General features: G+C 36.3%; 2 protein-coding genes across 8 annotated transcripts in view; one reads left to right on the top strand and one right to left on the bottom strand.

Annotated features, from left to right (window-relative positions):
• Positions 1 to 21,074, top strand: part of LOC106883685 (uncharacterized) — a 104,724-nt gene extending 83,650 nt beyond the window's left edge. For all 6 annotated transcript variants that reach the window (XM_014934794.3, XM_089357029.1, XM_089357028.1 and 3 more), the window contains 12 exons: positions 3,935 to 4,044; positions 5,089 to 5,215; positions 6,224 to 6,370; positions 7,011 to 7,927; positions 9,484 to 9,748; positions 11,891 to 12,650; positions 13,853 to 14,008; positions 14,990 to 15,250; positions 15,987 to 16,217; positions 17,554 to 17,765; positions 18,786 to 18,870; positions 19,816 to 21,074. In XM_014934794.3, coding sequence (XP_014790280.1) covers positions 3,935 to 4,044; positions 5,089 to 5,215; positions 6,224 to 6,370; positions 7,011 to 7,927; positions 9,484 to 9,748; positions 11,891 to 12,650; positions 13,853 to 14,008; positions 14,990 to 15,250; positions 15,987 to 16,217; positions 17,554 to 17,765; positions 18,786 to 18,870; positions 19,816 to 20,273 — 3,729 coding nt within the window. In that variant the 3' untranslated portion in view covers positions 20,274 to 21,074. The remainder of the gene's footprint in view (positions 1 to 3,934; positions 4,045 to 5,088; positions 5,216 to 6,223; positions 6,371 to 7,010; positions 7,928 to 9,483; positions 9,749 to 11,890; positions 12,651 to 13,852; positions 14,009 to 14,989; positions 15,251 to 15,986; positions 16,218 to 17,553; positions 17,766 to 18,785; positions 18,871 to 19,815) is intronic.
• Positions 21,075 to 24,784: 3,710 nt separating this feature from the next.
• The window catches only part of LOC128248671 (uncharacterized), a 34,139-nt gene continuing 33,923 nt past the window's right edge, over positions 24,785 to 25,000 (bottom strand). For both annotated transcript variants that reach the window (XM_089357026.1, XM_089357025.1), the window contains exon 13: positions 24,785 to 25,000. This exon is cut by the window's right edge and continues 1,237 nt beyond it. The gene's annotated coding sequence lies outside the window, so the exon portion shown is untranslated.

The raw sequence follows: 25,000 nt of genomic DNA on the forward strand, positions 1-25,000 counted from the left end.
CGTAACCTATACAAATAAAAAGGTATGCACGTGTTTTATTACGGGATTTTGTTATGATGGATTTTACGTCAAGACGAGATGAAGGTTAACATTACTTTAGGTGCGATACACAAGTGAAGGTTCTTTTGCCAATGTTCGTTTCTTTTTTAGCCTTTGAAAAACCTTTGCATTTATTCTCGTTTTTATTTTTAGCTCCAAAATGGCGGCGGACTGACAAAGTTGTTACTGTACTGAACAAAATGCTTAGTCGCTTTTCCTCCAGTTCATTACGTTCTACATTCAAATCCCACAGAGGTCAACATTGCCATTCGTCCTTTCGGGTTTAATAGAATAAAAGTGCGAGTCAAAGTCATGGTTGATGTAATCGACTTTCCCCCACCCCTAAAATTGCTGGCCTTGGGCTAAAATCTGAAGCTATTATTTAGCTCCAAGACATCTATGATCGAAAAGACTCGTAACCAACATTTGTAATAATCACATTTTTCTTAAGATATAAAAGATCTCGAATTACATTATTTTGGATCCGCGTGAATGTTTCCTCTTATGTCTGTACGTTCTAATGATATTTGGCTGCTATTCATTGCAGGTCAAATCACTAAATAAAAATGGCTCCTCATATAGCTAGCATTTATACATATCGCATTTACACGATAGCTTCGCTAGACACACACCTTTTTACTTTTTGTTTTTGTTTTTGTTTTTCACATAAAATTAGCCAGGGATGGGGAGATGGTGCTCATGGCCTTTGAAAACCTAGGTTTGTGTAATTGAACATCTGTGGGTCAAAGTCTGCGAGGGGTGGGTATAAATGTGGAAGAAGTGAGAAGAAAACCATGTTTGGTCGAAATTCTTCAGTGAAAATTGCGAAGGATATTCAAAGATCGGACGGTATTCAAAGTTTAGCTTGTATTTGTGTATATATGAATGTATGTGTATATACATATGCATGTATGTGTGTGTTAGTAAGTAGGAAAGAATGCTGGAGTGTACACATATATTACACCCATTAGTGCATAATACACACACACACACACACACAAATTTACAGGTGTGTGTATACAAAAAGAAATGCATATATATAAACAAAAAGCAGTCACTGATCTAATTCGTACAAGTGCGTGTGTGTGTATGTATGAGGGAGCAAACATTATTTGAGATAAATATTTACAAAAGTTGATTATATTTGGGCGGTTATCTCTCTCCAAAACTTTGACAACTTGTTCAGATCACTCACAAACTCACTCACTCACCGAACCAGACCCCATCACGCACGCTTATGTTTTGATTGTCTTTGGCTATGTCTGTTAGATAATAATGGTTTTGCCATAAAGGTAAAGGCGTCAGCAAACCGCAAAACAACACGGTTTCTCTTCTCTTAACCTAAAATGTAAAGAAGATTAATTTGTAGCCACACATGTTATTATAGACGACTAGCTCTAAATCGATTTTTGACCTATAAGCAAAGACAGTCTATTAGTATTTTTTTATGTAATTTGTCCTATCATTTTAGTAGGCATAATTCGTATTTCTTTCAGATCCAGCGACCACATAAAGGCTCTCTTGGTTTATTTTTTCTATGTTATTGTCGTCCTGTATTTCTATAGTTATTTAGATCTAAATCGACAGTTCGTTTTAAGACAGTCCAGCCATGACCATCCTATCATTCTCTGGTGTATTACCAATTTAAGATTTCATTTAATGCATCTCTCCATTGTTACGACAGTCGGGTGTAATCTGATAGCAGTGTGGCTGCTATTTCTAGCTTATCAAACAAACAAATAGCTCGCCATTTGGTTTGAAGGTTTGATATGAAACACATAGACGTTAGTCTAAATAAATTCGATTGTGATTCGATCCCAGGGCGAAGCACTTTGGAAGAGTGTCCTCTGCCAAAGCTTTGGCACGTCTACAAAAAAAAAATTGTTTTCGAAGGGAGAAATACCACCTTCTCTCTCCGCATGCATACATGTACGCACCACCTTCCTTTTAGTATTCCTCTGTCTGGTTGTTGTGGTGAATGAAACTGTGTGGCGAACACGCTTGAAAGAAGGCATTTTACGATCCGGACCGAGCCTCATCAAATTGCTTTTGGAGATGAAGCGACACCTTCCAGTGTATTTAACGAAGGCGAGTGAAAAACGCAAGTATTACCAGTTTGACTGGGCCTAAGCTGAGACAGAAAATGAAAGAGAACACTTTGATGGTTGTCTTTATGGAGGATTTACCCTGAATTAGGGTACATATTTCGTTGATGTGTTGTCCACGAAGTCTTTGCCTCATGAGCCTAATGTAAGAGATAGTAATATTTTTTCTCCTCTAGGCACAGGGCCTAGCGTTTGGGGGAAAGATGCTAGTCGAATACATCGACCCCAATGCACAACTGGTACTTATTTTATTTTGTTGTGAAGGCGCATGGCTCAGTGGTTAGAGCGTTGAGCTTATGATCGTGAGGTTGTGAGTTCGAATCCCGGATCGAGCTGCGTGTTTTGATCTTGAGCAAGACACTTTATTTCACGTTGCTGTAGGAATGAGTTGCGACGTCACTGGGGCCAAGCTGCAGCGGCTCCTTTGACTTTCCCTTGGATAACATCGGTGGCGTGGAGAGGGGAGGCTGGCATGCATTGGCGACTGCTAGTCTTCCATAAACAACCTTGCCCGGACTTGTGCTTTAGAAGGTAACTTTGTAGGTGCAATCCCATGGTCATTCGTGACCGAAGGGGATCTCCGCACTTATTTTATCGATCTCAAAATGGTTAAAGAGCGAGTCGACTTCAGCGAAATTTAAATTTAGAGCATAAAGATGCTGGTAAGCATTTTGTTCGATGCGCTAAAGATTCAGCCGGCTCGCCCGAATAATAATAATGGTTTCGAATTTCCACTGCGGTCGACTTCGCCTTTCAACCTTTCAGGGTCAATAAATTAAGTACCAGTGAGACACTGCGGTCGATGTAATCGGCTAGTCCCCCTCCTACCAAATTTCAGGCCTTGTGCCTTTAGAAAGGATTATCAGCATCATCATACTGAAATGAGAAGTTCGTGGTCTACACAGAGACGGTGGAGATGGCTTCAAAGCGTGTTTCATTTCACATTAAATTATTGAAATAAAATATAATTATTTCCAGAAAACGGATTTTATTGGCAGATAGTTATTTTAGTTTGTTTTTATGTATGAGTAAGCTAGAAATACATAGTTTGAAATATAAGTTAGATTGTCATTTACTATATGACGTAAACAAAAGAACCACACACGCACGCACGCACGCGCGCGCGCGCACTACTACTATGCTTTGTCGTTTTTCTCTTTGATGACATTCACTTGATAATGAATGTCAGCAAGCATGTCAGTGATTTTTGCCAATCCAATCAAGGTTAGATCCCTAAACTATCGACAGAATTTAAAAAAGAAACTATATAAAGAAACCTATAAAGTCGCATGAATTTCTCAAACTCTCCTCCATTTTGACAGGCTTTTCCTTAAACGACACTTTGTTTACAACCTTAACCTTGATTTTGGGCTTATCGTAACTTAGACTGAATTTATGAGACATTTTGCCGATTGGAGAAAAGATTCACTTGGTTTCCTTCCTGTAGAAATCCAAACATTCCAGTTTAAAATATTCATTTTTTGCTTCTGATTTTCTTAGTGGTGTTGCTGATTGGTTCTGGACCAAATACAGTCGAGCAGAGCTATGATTTAAATTAATCTGCCCATGACTCTACCTGGCAGAATGCTCAGCGCTATTCCGTCTGTCTATATGTTCCGATTTCAAATGCTACCGAGGTCGAGTTTACTTTCTATCCTTTTAGGGTCGATAAAATAAGTACCAGTTGAGCACTGGGTCGATGTAATCGACTAGTCTTCTCCTGCCAAATTCCAGGCCTTGTACCAATAGTAGAAAGGATTATTATTATTTTTGTCTTTTTTTTTCCCCAGATCCTGTTCAACATTATTGGCTTCACTTTCAACACATTCCTCTTTACATTAAGCAAACTCACTTTTCTCTACTTATTGTACCTTCACGAGCACGAATCCAAAGAAACATGGTATGTACATCTATTTCTCTTATAAAAATTCCATGAAATCAATTCACGTTATCATGTTCGTACAAAGGATTTATCGACTAACTTTCGTAGGGACGTGTGTGCGCATACATACATGCATACATCACACGCACACATACGCACGCACGCACGCACGCACGCGCATATATATATATATCAATGCCGTGCGTAAAAGAAAAATATCAGATTGAACTGTGAGTAAAATTTATAAATATTAATTTAATAAACAGGAAAAAAAAAACAAGATTTACATTCATTTGCATTCAGAATGAATGTTATATCAATGAATCTGACTTCCTTTCTGCAGCTTTGCAATGATATCGGTATATGATATACGATATATATGCAATGAGTTCTAGGAAGGGAACAAACCAACAGTCCTTTCAAAGTCTTCAGTTATTTGATTTCTGAAAGCGATCTTCTTCAGCCTCAGAACTACATTCTCCCTCATCTTTAGCTTCAAAGATATAAAACTTCTTTAATAGCCTCCCCCTTCTTATTGATTCAATATTACAAAACGGTTTCTCAACACTGCTGCGGGTTTTTAACTTTAAAAGATTCTTAGAAGGGCTCAGAATCTCCAGGCAAAAGGCATCAATTGTATCTGTGGATTTATCCAGATCATTTAATAGCATCGATAGAAAGGTGTCTGTTGCATAACCTTTTGTATTATGATGTCCCAGATGAGGCAACCATTACCGCCATATACGGAAACCCATCAAACTCTGTCCAAATCACAGACAATCCACTAAGATCCTAACATTTCCTCTTGCACATTTTCTCTTTGTCATTCTGATGGATTACATCCTTAACAAATTCTTAACTCCATCCTCTCCGTCAAGTGATCAAAACTTTAGGAAAGGCTATATAAATTTTACCTCTTTTCAGACACATAACACACACACACAAACGAAAGCTTAATATTAGAGTAATCGATATTGTGAAATCACGTACATATTTTTAAAAATTTTCAACCAACGTTTTCTCAATGGAAGGCCTAAAACAGTTTTCCTTTTCCCTTCACAGGACAGCTGCAATGACAGTGGTACTTGCTGTACCCGAAGTTATTTCTTTAGTCAAACTTCTCTGGTGCACGTCTTTTCTCCTCTATGGCAAATTAAGCGACTGGCCGTCGCCGCCATCTTTTGTATCGGTATGTCACAGATTTAATATTTTGTTTTTTTCATCCACAATTTCCTAAAGCGTTTCTTCGCACACACCCACACACATATACGGAAATTTTTCTACATAATTTCTGTCTGCCAAATTCCCTTACAAGGCATTGGTTGACCGAGGATTTTCGTTGAAGACACTTGCCCTAAGTGCCACACATTTGACTGCTTGATATTCAACTCGCTATATTTCATGTGAAGGTGCATGACCTAGGGGCCAAGGTGTTAAACTGAACATAAGTTCGATTCCTAGACCGAGTACAGTGTTGTGTCTCTTTAGACAAGAGAAGCTAGTGCAGACTTCCCTTCTTACTAGCTATGAAATCCTGGATGTCCCACAAGCAGAATTTCCCACGTATGTAGTAGATATATACCAGAGTAAGCACATAAATGTGAAACAAGGTGGAAAAGATAATACCCTAATATCGATAATAGAGTAATATGCTTTAGTAATATAGTTACAAAGACATCACACTGAGAATGGTACAAAAAAATGGTTATATAACATTATTCTTGTTCCATTCTCAACCAAAACTGTTCGACGAACGGAATCGTGAAACTCTGAGTAACAGTTTTTGTGAGGCCTTTGCAGCTTTATTACTAAAGTATATATATATATATATATATATATATATATATATATATATTGTTACTCTATTACTCGTGTTTCTGTGTCTTTCGATATATATATATATATATATATATATATATATATATATTACAACATAGACGACTTGAAAATAGACTTTCACTTCAAAGAATTTATGAAGTTACGTGCATGATGAACAAATATTTTCGCCTGCAACAAAGCGACAGAGAACAACTTAGTTTATGCATAAAATTAGAATTTTATCTCTCTCTCTCTCTCTTTCCACTTCTCTCTTTCTCCGTACTTTCTCCGTACTTTCTCTCCCCCCTCTCTCTCTCTGATTTTTCACCTCTTCTTCTATCGGTTTGATTCATGCTATTACTATTTTATCCATTTTCAGGGTATCGTCTGCTCTATAATGGAAAGCACCGCATTAATATTTTTTGTTATGCGAATCGGTCCCAAACTTCATCCGATTATACTTATCCCGTTATTAAGCAGTGTGCTCTGCTTGAAAATAGTTTCACTATATTTTAAAAAGGGAATGGTAAGTATTTATTTATTCTGAGATATCTCAACTGTTTAATGTGCACTTGTGTGTGGCCGACCCTTAGCATTTATTGATATGCATGTATGTAAGTAGCCATATTCTGATAGATCTCTCTTCGGAACAGCTCGACTGTTGATGTAAGTAGTCCAGAATAAGGAGTAAAAAGAAGCAAATCTGGAGGCACACCATGAATATCGCACGATTTGCCAGTCTGAAGCTGTTTGACGGTAGTTAGTGCTTCTTCGAGGTTAATTTCATTAGTTCGAATAAAGACGAAGGGGACATGTTTGATATCCAATGGAAACTCCTCTCCAAATCCAGACCCTATTTTCATGGATTTTAATTTAAGATTATCTTTATTCTCTTAACTGATCGAGTACTTTTTTACTTGTTGAAACATTACCACATTTGTGTGTGTGTGTGTGTGTGTGTGTGTGTGTGTGTGTGTTTATAAAGTTGTTTTCACATGCCGACAGATATCTTCAGCGTATGAAGCTAATAATTTGCATATAAGATACACATGTAAATATTTTATTACTAAATTGTATGGAATGCTGCCATGTAATATGGCCGACCGTTAGGAAATACCAAATTCTTAATACGTTTGTACTTACTTCTCTCTTTTCTTTTTTTCTAGCGCATATTGGACCATGATAACATCGATTCAAACACTAAATCTCTGAAGAATCTACTCTGTGCTGCGTTCGGTCTAATTTCTGTAATATTAGTTGTGGCCACATCATTTGTGACTGGTTTTAGCCAAATCTTGACTATTTCAGAATCTCTCATTCTGCCCACATCCTTATTGGCTTTATCTTTCACGTGGTGCCCTGGAATATCAACATTTACATTACGATCTCGAGAGGGCCTGGTTGATGGTCGTAAAAATGCCAGTATAATTTATACTATTTTGAAATTGGCAGTACTTTTTGTTTTAGCCATTGTTATAACTTACTTAAACCGCCTGGACAGCTTCGAAGAATCATTTTACAGCTTATTGCAAGGTTTCCTTAGTTTAATGTCAGCAAAACCCATTAGAGATGGACTCTTGCTTCACCTCTTTGCCGGTTTATTATCGCATGCATCCACTTACTTATCAGCACGAACATGTCTTACATGTAGTGGCATTTATCTACCAACAATATTTGTTACTCCGCTCACAGTCTTGATCATATGTTTTGACAATTTCTATGGTTTTTTTCATATCGTAAAGTTGTCTGCCCTGTCAGGATTTACTCTCGCTCCGTGGTTTTGTTTAGGAATTGCAATTTTACTTTGGTTGTTACCATTTTTAATGCTGGGCATGAACCATACACCTGTACCAAATTCCATACTGAAATCTTCGGAATCGAACTTCTTAAGTTTTACTTACAACAATATCTTCTTCGAACATCATTTGCATTTGAATTACAAACCGGAAGGAATTCATACCAGACATGATAAGACGAGTGAAATGTTGACCGGGGTACCCAAAGTGAGCAAAATTTTCATATGTACAACCATGTATAGAGAAGCAGAATTCGAAATGGAGCGTCTCTTGAGAAGTTTACAACGGTAAATAACTGCTTTTACATAATTAAAATAAGATGACAGAGGAAGAAACGGTTTATCTTATGAACTTCATTAGCTTACAGCTGTTTCAGAATTTCCCAAATAAACTGCACTTCATATTCGAGGCTCCGATGAAGTTATAAGATGTTACTGAAGTACACAACTTTGAGCCCACAGGATCTGATGTAAACTAGTAAAGTTCGTAAGATAATAGTCTATTCCTTTGTCATCTTATATTATTACCACTCTGTACTCGACTGAAGCCTCTTTCTGAATCATATATGTATTAAGATTTTAGTCTCGCAACACCAAACGAAATATATATATATATATATAATTTAAAAGCAGCAAAATATCACAAAAGCTGTTACTCAGAGTTTCACGTTCCGTTCGTTGGACAGTTTTGATAGAATCATATCATTCTAAAAAACCATTTGTTATTGGCGATTGCCGCTAAAACCACTCGTATAGTCGCTAATCCTGTCTTTGATACCCAGTACCTGAGTTCCTGCGTATGAAACCTATTTAGATTATATATATATATATATATATATATATATATATATATATATATATATATATAATGTGTATGTATGTAGTGTACTTGTATATGTATCGTTGTGTGTATATGGTGTAGAACGTTACTCTACTTTGATAGATGAACTTTGTTACCGCTTTGTGTTCAATCTGACGTGAGAATAAGGGAGTAAACAGTCATATGCAAATTACAATTTAAAGATTTTTTTTGTAATTAATCAAGGTATGTAATGTTGGATTTGTACTATTTTAAGGTTCACAAAAATGTTTATAACAACACTGGATGGTCTGTTATGGAGTATAGTTGAGAAAAAGGTCAAAGATAGTGTTTTTCGCACTAACTTTTAAGAAATGTTAAACAGGGTATTTCGTTTTTGTACTTGGCTTGCAAGATTCTTGGTGTGAAGTCGTGAGATGAAACAGGTTTTGTTAAATATCGGGAGAATGATTATGCCAATACATTCAGACACTTCACACTTCGTAATGATTTTGTTACTGTAATTGTTTCTTTGCTATATCTCGGAAGGATGATTATGTCAATAATAATCAATGGTCCTATTTCACTTTATTTGTCAATTGGTTGATTACTTAATCCATTAACTAACCGATTGTTTGATTAATCGTTCGGTTAATCAGTCAATCAGCTAGGTTTATCAAAGTCTTTGTCGCCATTTGCGACATCATGAGAGTCATGCCTCTATTCCAGGTCCGCTTCAGATTTTTGTCTGTCTCTTAGTCGTAAATGGCGCTAAAAGGATTGATTAACTGAAAGCTTAATCAAACAATCGATTAGTTAAATAGCTAACCAATAAATGAATATTAAAAAAAAACCTGAAATCGAACCACTACGTGTGTTTACTAATTGCATAATGACTCTCCTGTGATACAATGAAATATGTTTCAACTCCTGAGATCACACCAAGTCTCTTGGAAACCAAATACAAAAACGAAGGATTATAAGAATTGAGATAAATTTACAGTTGCATCTTTTGCTTTTATTAAATCTCTTCTGTGAATTCCAGATTATCTTCGTCGAAAAAACTGTCTCATGTCTATATGGAGTCCCACGCGATTCTTGATAATGGTTGTAAAGGAAACGATCTTGGAGAGTTTGCTCTGCAGCTTCTGTCGTTACTTCAAAACCAACTAAATATTGCTCGTACAGAAGTTTATGCAAATCGAATGCCTTACGGATTGCAGCTGCAATGGATCTTAAATGGTGGCATTCCGTTTTTTCTGCACCTGAAAGACACTCAAAAAGTGAAACCGAAAAAACGATGGAGTCAGGTAAGTTTAATACATAGATGTGTGTGTATGTATGCGCATGTATGTGTGTGCGCGCGTGCATGCATCCATGTAATTTATATACATATATGGATGAATATGTGCATATATATGAAGTAATAAAATGAAAATGAAGAGTTCAAATTGATATATAATTTATTAACATACTATAAAATATAATATAATATATAGAATCCATACAATTTTTTTCGATTTGAACCCAAATTTATATTTTGGAAACACTCTGGGTAAAAATCTCATCAATGTAGAACAGAACGAAAAACTTTACATATTAGTTTAAGGGTCTTAAAGCGGACTGAATTATATATTTTTAACGTAAGCACGAGTGTCCATAGAGTTTTCGAAAAATTTAAACTAAAAGTAAAAATAAAAGTTAATATAACGGTTATAAATATGTATGTCTAATATGTGTGTATATTTGAGAATATTAATCTAAGTTTCTGCACGTTAGTGTTTTAAAAACAGAAATGATTCATTATGTATCTATGGTAAAAACAGTAAATATTTACTTTCTTTACGATACGGTGAAGAAGAAATATACATCTACTACACAAATATCTATCCTCAACACTCCCACATTAAATAATACAATAATTATTTATTGTTATCTATATGTTTATATTTATTAAAAAAAAGTGCAAAATACATACTATTAAGAAACACTTTCTAACAAAGCTCCGCTATTTGAATAAACAAATCATTACGTCGCTATATTTCTGAAATATAAAAAGAAAAAGAAAAGTTCCTGAATTATGTTTTATCAGCAATTATTACAGAGAACAAACAATCTCTTATTAAATATGTTAACAATTAAGCAATATACGATAAATTTTACTATAAGTCAATTTTTATATGTATCAAGCGCTACATTTAAAGTTTCGGTGAAATGTTTCTAATACGAAAAGATATACTTAAAATCATTATTTATGAGACAAAATACATTTCATCATATATAATAGTATTATATAATATTATATTATACAATAATATACAGGGCTATAACATATATTTAATTTAAAAGCTTACAAAATGTTTAGTCCTAATATTCATACACAAAAGTGTTTATCGTGTGATAAATGTGTATTAATATTATAAGAATCCTGTTTTTCGTCATTAATATGCATCGATATGAATATGTGTGTATACTCAGAATGGCTAACTTAATTAGTCTCCTCCATATCCTCTGTGAATCCTATGATAATAATCCTTTCTGTGATAGACGCTCAACCTGAAATTTTGTAGGAGTGGGAAGTTCAACACATCCACTCCAGTGTGCAACTGGTTCTTAGTTTATCGACCTCTAAAATCCCACGAAAGTCAGTTTTGCTTTTTATCCTTTCGAGGTCGATGAAATAAGTACCAATCAAGTTCTGGGGTCGATGTGATTGACACCTCCACTTCCTTCGAAATATTAGTGGCTTTGCACCAAAATTTGAAACCTTCATAAGAGGCAAACTGGAAGAATTGTTCAAACGTGTGAAAAACGCTTAGCTGTGTTTCTACCAAAGTTAACTTCGCCATTTATCCTGTTGGGGTCGATGTTATGAGGTAGTAGTCAAGTAATGGGATCAACGTAATTGATATGTTCCTTTCCCTAATAATTACTGGCTTGTGAAAACAGGGATTTAATCGATGTGTTCTGGGTTTTCTGTATAAAATTGTGCAGAAGAAAAGGAGAAACTCTTTATAGGGATAAGGCAAAGAGAGAGAGAGAGAGAGAGAGAGAGAGAGAGAGAGAGAGAGAGAGAGAGAGAGAGAGAGAGAGAGAGAGAGAGAGAGAGAGAGAGAGAGAGAGAGAGAGAGAGAGAGAGAGAGAGAAGACGAGAGAAGACGAGAGAAGACGAGAGAAGACGAGAGAAGACGAGAGAAGACGAGAGAAGACGAGAGAAGACGAGAGAAGACGAGAGAAGCGTCCATCCCATGTGGTAAGGGAAACGTAATATTTATTACGTGGCTAAAAAGTTAGTTAAAGGTAGTGATATAGAAGAGAGTTAGGAATATAATTTTAGCAGAAGAGTGTTCTGACAGAGAGAGAGAGAGATGGTCGGTGTGCGTGCGTGTGTGAATATGTGTGTGTGTGTATATATATATATATAACGTGTAATGTCTTCTCGATCTTTAAAGGTATTATATATGAACTACATAATGAGTTTCCGGGTGACAAAAGCTTACAACTGGATCGAAAAAAAGCTGAAACTCTGCGAAATGGAATCGAAGCCATTCAACGCCCGCTACTATGTCGATGAAAGGAAATTCTACGGTGTAGATGCACTGGACAACGAAACGAAAATTCCTACAATAAGATGTGACTACGCAAGTTCGATGCTGAGTCAATATAGCGATTGTACAGCATATACCAGCGGAGATGAGACGTCATACTGGTCTGATGATTCAGAACTGAGTAAAAGCCAATATTCAACCTCTAGTGTATATCTCCATCCAAATGGCTTGGATGTCCCAAAGATGAACGGTAAATTATCGGCGAGCAACCATTCAGCGGTGAACTCTGCATACGTGTATGGGCTTGATGATTCTGGTATTTCATGGGCCCCGAGTACAATAGCTGATATGGTTCGCAATGACGTCAGTATTCACATTAATCCGAAAATAGAAGAGAAATCTATTAACACAATCAGTGGAAATTTAATTAATGATACGAAACTGAACATGGACTCGCCGTTCCTTCCGAGCTCTGAAGAATTCGACAGCAGGACCTATATTCTAGCAACAGATGCTGACATGAAGTTCGATGACGACGCTGTGCTTGATTTATTGAACACTTGTAATGGTGATCTTCGACTCGGTGCTGCATGTGGCCGGACACATCCCATCGGTGAGAGAAATCGCCCAATTGTATGGTTTCAAATGTTTGAATATGCCAAAGGTTGGTTCTTTTTCTCTAACGTTGTTTAAATATCACTTGATATTTTGTATAAATAATCGATAAAAACTATATTAAATATCAAGCGAAATAATTTAATTTGATCTTAACAATTAAAAGCTGGATGTTACCCGATGAAATGGTATGCTTACGCAATGTGAAATTACGTAATTTCATATATTACGCATTGTTGAAAAACAACCTCGCTATTGAAACGCGTGTAGCAATATTTTGAGCTGTCCATTCTTATTTCCTTATATATATATATATATATATATATATATGCATATATGTATTCAAATGGGTTGACAGATGTGTACGTGTTTGGTTAGCATTACTCTGAAACACATCATGTGTAGGTAAATTAATTTTAGTCAAGCGTGATATATTCCGAATAGCAAATGATGTATAAACAGATTATGCTTTTACTAGTATGAGAAATGTATGATAAGCACAAATGTATGAGAACTTATGATAAGCACAAATTTATATCATTGGTCCCCTACCTACGTTTCACTGTTGTAATTTATAATTTGTGAAACAGATACAGAGAGAGAGAATGACATGACTCACTGAGTTGTCACATCATCACGTCATGACGTCATCCTCACGTGATATGTCTACACATCGCATCAGGAAGTGATCTATCATGACATAATTTGTATTGAGTCCCTGCAAGCTAAGAAAATCAATGTTAGTTACAATACTGTTTTTACTTACTGCCATGACCATCACGTACTGCACCTATTTACAGTGTGTTAGATTCGTCTTTAACCGAAAACTATAAAGGCTGATATAGACCCAATGCTGTGTGGTTGAGCTTCGCACTTTACAAGAGCTATCGACCAATGTCACCGGTTACCCGGTTGTATGACCAATATCACATTTCCCATGAACCAGTCCGTTTCAGGGTTCTCCGTTTGCTTCTGAGTGGACTGAAGCAATAGGAAATGAAGCGTTTTGCTCCAAAACCCAACGCATCATTCTGTCGGGAAATCGAAGCCACGATCTTGCGACTGGGAGTGCAACAATCTGACTGATAGGCCACGCGCCTTTACATCTCGAAAATTTAACTTCCTTTTATCAAAGAAAAAAAACGTATTTTACTGTTTGTTTGTTGGGTTTCTTTTTTTTTTTTTTTCTTCATATAATCAAAGTATTTACTTTCTTTTGTGATTTTTATTTCGTTTGTTTTATTTTTAAAGATTTCTGGATGATAAAAAGTGCTCAGAATATTATTGGGTCGGTGATGTGTTGTCCAGGATGTTTTAGTCTATATAGAGTCGCTGCAGTCTATCAGTTATTGGGTGAATATGCTAAAGAAAGTGTGGAATCGTCCGATGTATTTATCAAAGACACAGGTACGGCGCCAATTATTTCGTTATTTCATTATGTGGGTGTTGCTTGGCTTTTCATTTAATATATTTCCGCTGTCAGTGAAATACAATGAATTCTGATTCTTTATGCTTCAAAGTGCGCTCTGTCTCACCTTTATGCGCTAACCCATGGCAAAGTTACCCATTTAGAGTTGCGGAAACTGGAGCAACGTGAAATGAAGGCTTTTCCTCAAGAATACAACTCACAGCCGGTCTGGAACTCGAAACTGGGACCTCGTGATGTTAAGTGCAATACCCTAACCGCTAGGCCACGAGACTTCATGCGCCATCCGTCTCTTGGTATAATCTCTTGGATTATGAACTGGTATTGGAAGAAAGGTCTGGTCTAAAACATGTTATGAGTTCAGACAAAGTTGATATTGTCAGTAGGACACTAATATATATTTGTAGCAGTTTGGTAGATTGAACTGATGGGGCTGCACCACCAATTCTTTTACGGAAACCGAGCAAGGATCGGTCTGCTATCATCTTCATTCCTTTCTCTATTTCTCTTAGTCGCTCCTCTCCTCTTTCTCACTCTCTCTCTCTCTCTCTCTCTCCCCACAAGTCTCATTTTCTCTGGATATTTCTCTCCATCTATCTATTTGTCTTTTTGTACATTCATCCATCCCTCTCTCTCTCTCTCTCTCCATTCCATGAAATTGTCCAGCGTCAGTGAACCTCTTGCATTCAGATAAGTTTGTCCTAAACGTCGATGTTTGTTTACAAACTTTTACTCAGCCCTGGTCTCATTTGTTCTGAGTAATATAAAGTTTCTCCTCATAAGTCTCAAGTTACTCTGGTGGTTAAAAGAAATGGGAATGTGTATTATATATGATGAATAGACGCCAGAGAAATATGTCTTGTATCACATGATACACAGGACAGACAAAGGCCAAATCTGTTGTTTTTTTTTCTTTCATTTTTTTTTCATAATTTGGTAATTTTTTCTCTTTAATTCTTTAGGCGAGGATCGATGGATGTGTACTCTTATGATGATGAGAGGCTGGAAATTAAAATATTGTACGTTCGCCTTCAACACGACTTACTGTCCATCGACAGTGGAGGAATTCTTGAAACAACGACGACGCTGGATGTTATCGGATTTGGCCAATACATTCCTAGTAATGAGGCATCTTCCTCGATTGGTGCGACACAATGCCTGCTTTACGGCCATGTACATCCTCTACCTTGTTCAGTTGTTCCTTATTGTCATCATTTCTCCAGGTAAATATATCTTCTTTTATTGCTCCAGTCTTTGGACTGCGGTCATGCAGGGGAATCGCCTCGAAGGGTTTTAGTTGAACAAACCGACACCAGTATGTAATTTTTTAGTCTTCTACTTATTCTATCCGCCTGCTTTTGCCTAACGACTATGGGGTCAAAAGCAAACCAACATCGGTTGTCAAGCGGATCTTTGTAACATGGAACGGAACCGAACTGCTATTCTGAAATAGATGGTCAACTCTCAGACACCCTGTGTGTGTGTGTGTGTGTGTGTGTGTGTGTGTGTGTGTGTGTGTGTGTGTGTGTGTGTGTGTGTGTGTGTGTGTGCGTATATGTATATATATATAAACACACATCAAAGATAGATACAGCTCGAAACCGGCTGGCCAGGGACTTACGTTAAAAGCATTATACACACACATGCTCTCTCCCTCCCCCTCTTATATACACTCTTATTTCCATCTCTATCTAACTATCTATCCATTTATATATATATATATATATATATATATAACCCTCGAGCTAGAGGATGAGGTTATGAATGGAGATGAAACGGATTCTGATGAAACTAGCTAATTGATTGACTGAACATTTAAGGGAATCAATAGTTCATTGGTTAAATACCAATCGACTAATAAAAAGAAAATAAAGAAGTAAAGAAATGTATTTATTATTGGCATAATGCCCCTCCCGAGATGCAAGATATTTTAAATTTGTTTTTCTTTGTTCTTTGCAGGTTCCACCATAATAATGATTACGGCTGGATTAGACATGGTGTTCGGAATAACTTTTGTAGTGCCTTCAATCTTAGTTTGTGTTATACTTTTAGTATATATGTGCATCTGTATGTTTGCTCCGTCGAAAATCCAAACTTATGTCACCATTCTCTTAATATTTATATTTGGCACTGCTATTTCATGTGTCTTCATAGGCGGTGCCGTCTATATTATCAAAGACATTATCAGAGGTAAGTTGTAACTTATGTGTGTGTGTCTCTATCTCTCTCTCTTTCTCTCTCTCTCTCTCGTACAAGTTAGTGTAGACTTAGGGGTAAGTTGCCTTAGAGTCTATTCTTTTCTTTGGTGAGTCCCTATTACTTACTTTGCAGCTACACGTCGTGTAAGCATGAACCACACAAGTCCAAATTCATCCCAATTCGAGATACACTCTCTTAATTTTAAGCAAAACCTTTTTTTTTTTATCAGTTCAAACACGATATAATGGAATAGTGTTATGACTGGGTGTCACTGGTTATTTAATTATTTTCCTCAATTAATTAATCAGGAACTCTTTTGTTTGCTTTTTTCTTTTAAAATGACTCTCAACTGGATAAGTTTCTCCTCCATGCACAGGACCAGTTATTTCCAGCAAGTAGGAATCACTGTAGAGCAGTTTCATGTTATTCACTGATGCACCAGCTTCAAAGACATAGTGCTAATAAACTATAAGCGCGAACACTAGAAAAGATGCCGTTGTATGTGGCTATAGTTTGGCATTGTCAGAACCCCCAAGTCTTGGAGCTAATTTAAGGATTAAGGAAAAAAAATTGGGACAAATTTCAGTTTTTGAAATATCTATTTACTTTCATTTACGTTCCACAGAAATGCGAACATATGATGGATTTGTTACAACGTCCAGAAAAATACCTTGGGTTATTTCTTAAGATTTTTTACGTTCTGAGTTTAAATCATGCTCAGGTGAACTTTTACCAGAGATTGAGCAAATATTTCTGTTGATTGCGGGCTATAATTTTTTCATTGTTCTTGTTTCTTCAACTCGAATTTTTCTGATGAACCATTACACATTTTACACCATGCAGATCGATCTCGGCAATAACTTACCCAACATGTCAAATTAAACTGCAGAATGTTTTAGTGACTGCTCCAGCCTACCCCTATACCTAAGGACAGGTCTTCCTTCACCGTGGTATCCCTTTACATGTTGACCAAACAAATGAATTTCTGAAGGCAGTCATATTTCAGTCGGACAACATGTTCTACCCATCTGTATTGAATTCCCAGCAGCATGCTTTTGATATTGGAGATATCACATTTTTTCTAAGATTTTGACATTATCTTACCATTTTATGTTACAGAAATTGCACAGACAGCACATGAGATAGGTTTCGAGATTGTGTCTGTAGTAGGGTGTCCATGCCTCAGCCCCTTACAAAAGCATGCTGAAAATTCAAAATTTGTATACACTTACTTTAGTTTTCAGATTGACACAATCTTCGATAGGAAAGTTTTCAAAAGCAACAATAATGGCAACAAAAATTAAATATTGTTTCTTGTCTTTTACAGACATAGAATCGGACAGCCTGGAGTTTCAAGAACATTATTTGTTAATCTTACTCACGTCCAGTGTTTTCTATGCTGCCATTTTACATCCACACGAGACTTGGATTATATTTCTCGGTCTTTTCTACATGTTCATGTTCCCAGCCATGCACATTCTGCTTCCGGTTTACTCCATCAGTAACATTGTAGATCAAAGCTGGGGGACGAGGGATGGCGTGAGTATATTTATTTCAAATCGTTTTAAACGTCGTCGTAATGTTTTGAGAGTTTCATTTATAACATGTTTCAGTTATTGAGCTACGACCATGCTGGATCACTACCATAAAAGGGGTTAACTTGAACTGATCGACCATATTACTTATTAAGTTTGGTATTTATTCTAACTCTTTTGCCGAACTGCTAAGTGACAGGGACGCAAAGAAACTAATACCAGCTGACAAGCGGTGGTAGGTACAAGTAAATACACACACGTACATGTATATACGCGTGGCTTAGTGGTTAGGGTATTCGGATCCTGGCATCACGTTGTATCCTTAAGCAAGGCATTTTATTTCACATTGCTCCAGCTTACTCGGTTGGCAGAAATGAGTTTCAGTTTCTTTAACATTGTGTCACGCTGGACCTCGCTGAGAACAACGCTGAAGTTACGCGCGTCTGTTGAGTGCTTGGTTATTTCCACCTTAATTTCACCAGTAGGATGTTCGGTTGATCAGAATAACCGAAATGCTCATCGTCGTAACCGACGGATTGCCCATACTTGTATATATATATAATATATATATATATATATATATATATATATATATATATGTGTGTGTGTGTAGTGGCAGATTGACCAGGTTGCCAGCTTGCTCGATGGCAAGTGGGCCCCTGCGTCATTAGAATCCATATATGGGGACCCTTGTTAGTATCTAAAGGGCACATACACTCAAATTTAAGGATTTTTTATTCACTCTGGAAGAATGCATTAATTATTTCAGCCTGGCTGTATTTTTAGACAGTTGAAAAGAATATTTTTATCCAGTACACCACCGCTTGACAACGGGTGTAGATTTGATTACGTCCCTGTAACTTAGTGGTTCGGCCAAAGGAACGATAATATAAATATCAACTTGTTCTGTTCGACAAAATCTTTCCAAAACGCCCCAGCATGGTCGCAGTCGAATGATTGAAACAAATAAAAGATAAAAAGAAAACGGGCTTTACTTTTTATTTATATATTTATTTATTTGCAGAACAAAGCTTCCGTTCCGAAACTGGTTTGTTTCCCCAAAATCCGTAAACGTCGAAAAAAGATAAAGAAGAAAAGGAAGGATAAAAGTAAGTTAATCCATGTTTGCTTCCTTCCTATTCTTTCACATTTCATCTTCACGATATTGCCACAAGGCAAATAGAAACTATAAGAAGCTCTCTCTCTCTCGGCGGCTTTGCTTCAATCCAATGGCTGCAACTCACAATAGAAGAAATAATTCATTTCTTCTAATTGTTATATTTTTCTTTCTTACATTTCTTTAACTTTACATGTTTTAGCCATTAGACTGCGGCCATGCTGGGGCACCATCTTGTAAGGCTTAGTCGAATAAATTGACACCAGGACTTTTTCTTTTAAATTCTGATTCTTAATATATCAGAACATTTCACCAAACAGCTAAGTTAAACCATCTGTGGTTAAGCCACGGTCGGAACACACACACACACACACACACACACCCTTCTTCTTTCAGCTTCCGTTTACCACGTTGACTCACAGGTCTTTTGGTTGCCCCGAAGCTATAATAGAAAAAAACATGCACGTGTTGAAGGTGCCACGTGGTGGCATTCAACCTGAAACCATGTCGTTGGAAAGCAAACTTCTTACCACACAGCCATGTCAACGCTTTAATTTTATTAGTATTGAATGAGATAGCAGTGCATTTCATGAAAGTGACACTGGGGTAAAATATACGAAGCCCAGTATACCCATAATTACTAACCGTCTTATAAGGGTAAACCAGGCACATGCATCACAACCATATGTGCGCAATACGGAGATCTCATATCAAGATAAACAGCGCATGACCTTGCAGGTGTGGCCCAGTTAGAATTCTGAGTTCAAATTCCGCCGAGGTCGACTTTGAATTTATCATTTCGAGGTTGATTAAATAAGTGCAAGTTACGCACTGTGGTCGATGTTATCGACTTAATCCCATCCCCCAAGCTGCCCTTGTGGCAAAGGTTCGAAATTATTAGTATTTGAAGGTATTAATTTATTTTCTTTTATTTCAGTTCCCGCAACTTTAAATTCTTCCACTCATAACTTTAACCTCTTTGATAAGCATGAAGATGAAGTCGAATACAAATTCTGGAAGTTTCTTCGAGATTTCGTTATTGGTGCAACGGTGAGGACGGGTACACCGAAGTTGGAAATGGCTGAAAAACTCCGAAGGTTGCGCATTAAATGCATTTTCGCATTTTTGATTTGTAATTCGATCTGGATGATCATCCTTGGATTCCTCTTCACAAACGTTACAACCGAAAGGTCTAAGTTTAATTTATTTGCTTCAGTCAGTGGCTCCCTCTACGGGATATCATTCGTCGTTCAAATTATTGGAATGACGGTACATCGAACGCAAGACACTATCGAACGTTTTATACGTAAATCGAACAGACACTCGAAGCGACCCGAATGGATAATTACAAAAGACGAAAAACCTGAAGCTGTAAAAAACGGAAGTAAAAAATAAATCAAAGAAAAAGACGAAAATAAAATGATAGAAGACAAATAAAAGAGAAGACCTCTTGGGAAAAAAATAGTATAAAATTTTAAAACAAATAAAAGCTCTTCGAAAATGCGGTGTGATAGGGACGGGAGGTGGCAACGCTCACATTTGCGGATAGACAGATATTTTATTCATTCAATAATAGAAATTGGGCTGCGCCCATGCTGGTGCACTTGCCTCCGAACATTTCGGTCGATCACATCAACCTTATTATTCGTTCCAGTCAGGTATTTATTTTAGAGATCTTCATTTGTTGGAAGACCAAATAAGGTATTTTAAAACGGTACCAGTTATTACAAGGGGAGCTTATGACTGCGAATCCAAATTTATAGGCACATTTTCGCATGCTTCCTTCAATTTTCATGCAAACACATAAATTATACAAATTCTGTTATTCTTTTATACGTTTTAGCGACGCGGTTGTGATCATGTATGTAGTGTGTATATATACGTGTCTGTGTGTGTGTGTAAGCATAATTATATAACCATGCGTGAACATTGTATATTTGTATAGGTATGTATAAGCATAACCTATAGATATGTAGGAGTGCGTATGTGAGTACTTTTATATCATGAAGCTTGACAGTTAGGCATCAATATCGCTGCGCGGCTTCCCTGTCTGTCTCGTGTATTTTGAATATATAAGTTTTCGACAACTCTTTTTTTATGAATATCGTAAGGCTGTGTGTGTTTGCGAGATTTCGAATACATACGTGTATGTCATATCGTTAATAAACATTATCTGATGTATAACTCAATAGACAATTGTGTTTTTTTATATAATAAGGCTGATATAAAGCATTTCCTGTGTGTTAGATGTGTGACTGCTACTGATGAGTTTAGAGCTCGATGTAGAGTATCATCATCCAGTCTACTTCCAGTAAAGTTATATGGTTACTACTGTACTTCGCAGTATTGCTAATTATAACATACAGAGCAAATGAGAAATTATGGTGCAGTTTAAATTATTTCTTCTCTTTATACATTTTACCATTGTGGTTATTGCACCTCTGCAGTGGGTGTTCTAACTTCATGTTGTGTTTTTCATATATATAATATGTATGTATATACTTTGGGTCATCCCATAAATAATGCGGTTTTTTCAATTGCACGAACTAAAAGTCGGAGGGAGGGGTAAGGGATACACTACCTGCATCAACTTGCTATAAAAGTAGGTAGTAATTGTACTTATTGTTAGTGTAAGTTTTGAAGAGTGCAATACGATTTCAACAGTTGCCTTCAATAAAGACAACAACGCAATGGAAAGTGCGAGGAATATCACTGCAGTATATGGGGATCGGACAGTAAGTGTAAGCCAGTGTCAAAGGCGGTTCCAGGCATTTTGAGCCTAAAACTACAGCTTAGAAGATGAGCCTCGTCTTGGATGATCTGTAGAGCCATTTTTGGACTGAATAGTGACTGGTAACGAGAAATGGGTTCTTTATAAAAATGTCAAGTGCCGAAAACACTGGATAGGGGAAAGGAGAAACACCGGCACTCCAGGCTGAAGAAGGTCTTCACCCACGTCAGGTGTTCTTATCTGTTTGGTGGGATATGAAAAGTTTAGTCCACTTTGAACTTTTAAAACCAAACCAAACGTTAGCAAAGATCTACTTCGAGCAGCTTGAGTGGCTTAAGTCAGTGCTAGAAGGAAAACGACCATCTTTGGTTTCAAGACGAAAGGTGTTCTTCCATAATGATCGGCCACGTACAGCGAGGGTGACATTCCGAAGGCTGGAGCAGTTTGAATGAAAAACGATGCCCCACCACCGTCATTTTCACCGGACATTGCCCCATCTTATTATCATTTATTTTGCAGTCTTCAAAATCATTTGGACAGGAAAAATATGAATTCTGTAGACGAGGTCAGAACAGTACTGAAAGAGCATTTTTCGTAACGGACAATTGAATTTTGTAAGAGAGGCCTTGCAAGTCTACCAGATAGATAGAAGAGCATAGTATAAAATGAAGAAGAGTATATTTTAGATTAAAAAAGGACTTAGTTTATCTTAATTCCGAAAAAACTAAAAGAAGTATAAAAGAACCGCATCATTTATGGAATGACCCAATGTATTATATATATAATATGCACAGTTGTATGTGTATGGATAATTTTTAAGTTTATATAAGCACGCTGATAAAATTGCTTTCAATTGCGAACCTAATATATGATCAGTTTCCAGACGAAACCAAATATGTCCCGTGGGGACTTTTTGCGAATGGTGCTTCTGTAAGATGGCCGCATATTTAATCTCGAGAGCCAACAAATGATTTATATCGATTGAAATTACACCCGCGAAGAAAAGAAATGGTGTTACTATTATTTCTTGTTACAGCGGAAGTGGAAATCATGGAATTCTACTTCACATTACACTGATTTAGATTGCAAACACAATACTTTGTTGATAGAATACATACATTTCAGCCTACACTCTGTGGAGACAAATTCAAATCATTGCTCTGGAAAACAATAGTTGATACTATATATTGTATAGAAAGAGGTCAACATATGCATATTAAATATATATATATATATACACTACATACCTTTTACCGAAGTGAAATATATGCGTTATCAGTAGTTTCATTAACCATTTTACAGGCGGGTTTTATAGATAGGATGGTTATCGTTATCGTAAGCGCTCTCGACAAAACGATAGACATTTAAGAAGTTTCATGCAACTATATATTTACAATACATTTATTTATTATTCATATATTACGAAAGTGTGTGTGTGTGTGTTGTGGGGTACGAGATATATATACATATATATATATATATATATATATATATATATATATGTGTGTGTGTAGTACTTAGACTCTCAAAGAAATCTATCTAATGCAAATTTAGTCAATCTCTGTGATATTTAATCAACGGGAGTGCGCAATATTTCAGCACAAAATCGAACCTATAAATTTGCCTATGTTAAACTATTAGTTTATTAATCATTATGATAAGGTTCTGTTTTGTTCTCGGAACTATTACTCTTCGAACTCCTTATAGAAGCAGTCAATTATATTTTAAAATATATATATATATATATATATATATATATATATACATATATATATATATATATATATATATCATTTAACACGAATTTCATCGTGGGGCCTCCAATACTTTCTGCGACTAGTTAACGTTTCAGATGGTGTTGAAGTTTCTACAAAATGCATAACAGATTATGAGTGGATGTTAAATAAACCAGCAGGATTTATATAAGAAGAGGCCAATAATGGAGGTTATGGTATTTCGATCGTTTCCACAATGCATGCCTCAGATGTATCATGAACATGATTGTATAATATTACAACATATTGCATGCAGTCCATCTCAACAGACAATGGTCTGAGAGAGATAATGTTCACATTATATATATATATATATATATATATATAATATTGGGATGAGAGTTTCGTGTGTTAGCATTGATCAGACATTATTAAGTTTGCTAACAAGGTGACATGCTGGCAGAAACGTTTGCACTCCGGGTGAAATGCTTAGTGGTGTTTCATGTCTTTACGTTCTGAGTTCAAATTATGCCGAGGTCGACTTTGCCTTTCATCCTTTCGGGGTCGATAAATTAAATACCAGTTGCGTACTGAGGTCGATCTAATCGACTGGCCCCCTCCCCCAAAATTTTGGGTTTTGTGCCTAGAGTAGAAAAGATAATTAATTTTGCTAAGAGTTAACACACGAAACTTTCAATCTTTCAGTTACGCTGTAACCTCTGCTAAACGTTAATAAAACGTTAATACATAATAAATTAGGTTTATTATTATAGTTTTATACCTTTCTTTTACATATTTTAATCTTATTTGAAATTCATCATATTTACATGAACAACAGAAACGTGTGTATTACAAACATCCTTCTTACTACGAATCTCTTTTTTACTGTCAGATAGATCAGTGTCTGCTAAACACACACATAATTTAGTCGTCGCTCAACCTCTCGAAAATAGCAGCGAAAACTCTCCCAAATCACACCCCAAAAATAAAGCTGGTCTTGAACAATGTAGCTTCTTATATACAATCGACGGGATTGTCACGACTGGAATGCCTTTCATTACATTTCTGGAATTCTGTTATTTATTTAAGTTCTTTTTTACGTTCTAAATTTAAATCGCGTCGAGTCACCTTTTGGTTCAAAATCTGTGGGTCGTTAAAATAATTCCCAGTTAAACATTTGGGCCAATTTAAACGCGGTCAGTCCTCTAAATGTGAAAAAATACCTCATGGTTATGATGGGGATGGTGTCTGTCTCGGGAAATTCAGGATTAGCTTTTGTTACTTTTGTTGTTATTGTTTTTAATCTGAGACATTTTCACCATAAAAGCTGGAGTTTTTTCTTAACATATTCCAAGTACTTGTTACTTAATCAATGTAACCATGAAACTTTGACAAATATTAATAACAATATTCTATATATTATTTCAATGAAAGAAAAAAGAAGATAAAAACAATAAAAATGTTGAACATGAAATTGCTTTGGTTTTATTATTTTGCGTCGGAGAAAGCGAAGAACTGGTGGAATCGTCAGCACGCCGGACAAAATGCTTAGCGGCATTTCGTACACCTTTAGGCTCTGAGTTCAAATTCCGTTGGAATCAGCTGTACTTTTCATCATTTCGGAGTCGATGTAATTGACTTACCCATCCCTCGAAAGTGCTGGCCCTGTGCCAAAA

The sequence above is a fragment of the Octopus bimaculoides genome, chromosome 9 (assembly GCF_046866305.1).
Source record: "Octopus bimaculoides isolate indiv1 chromosome 9, ASM4686630v1, whole genome shotgun sequence".
Taxonomy (NCBI): Eukaryota; Metazoa; Mollusca; class Cephalopoda; order Octopoda; family Octopodidae; genus Octopus; species Octopus bimaculoides.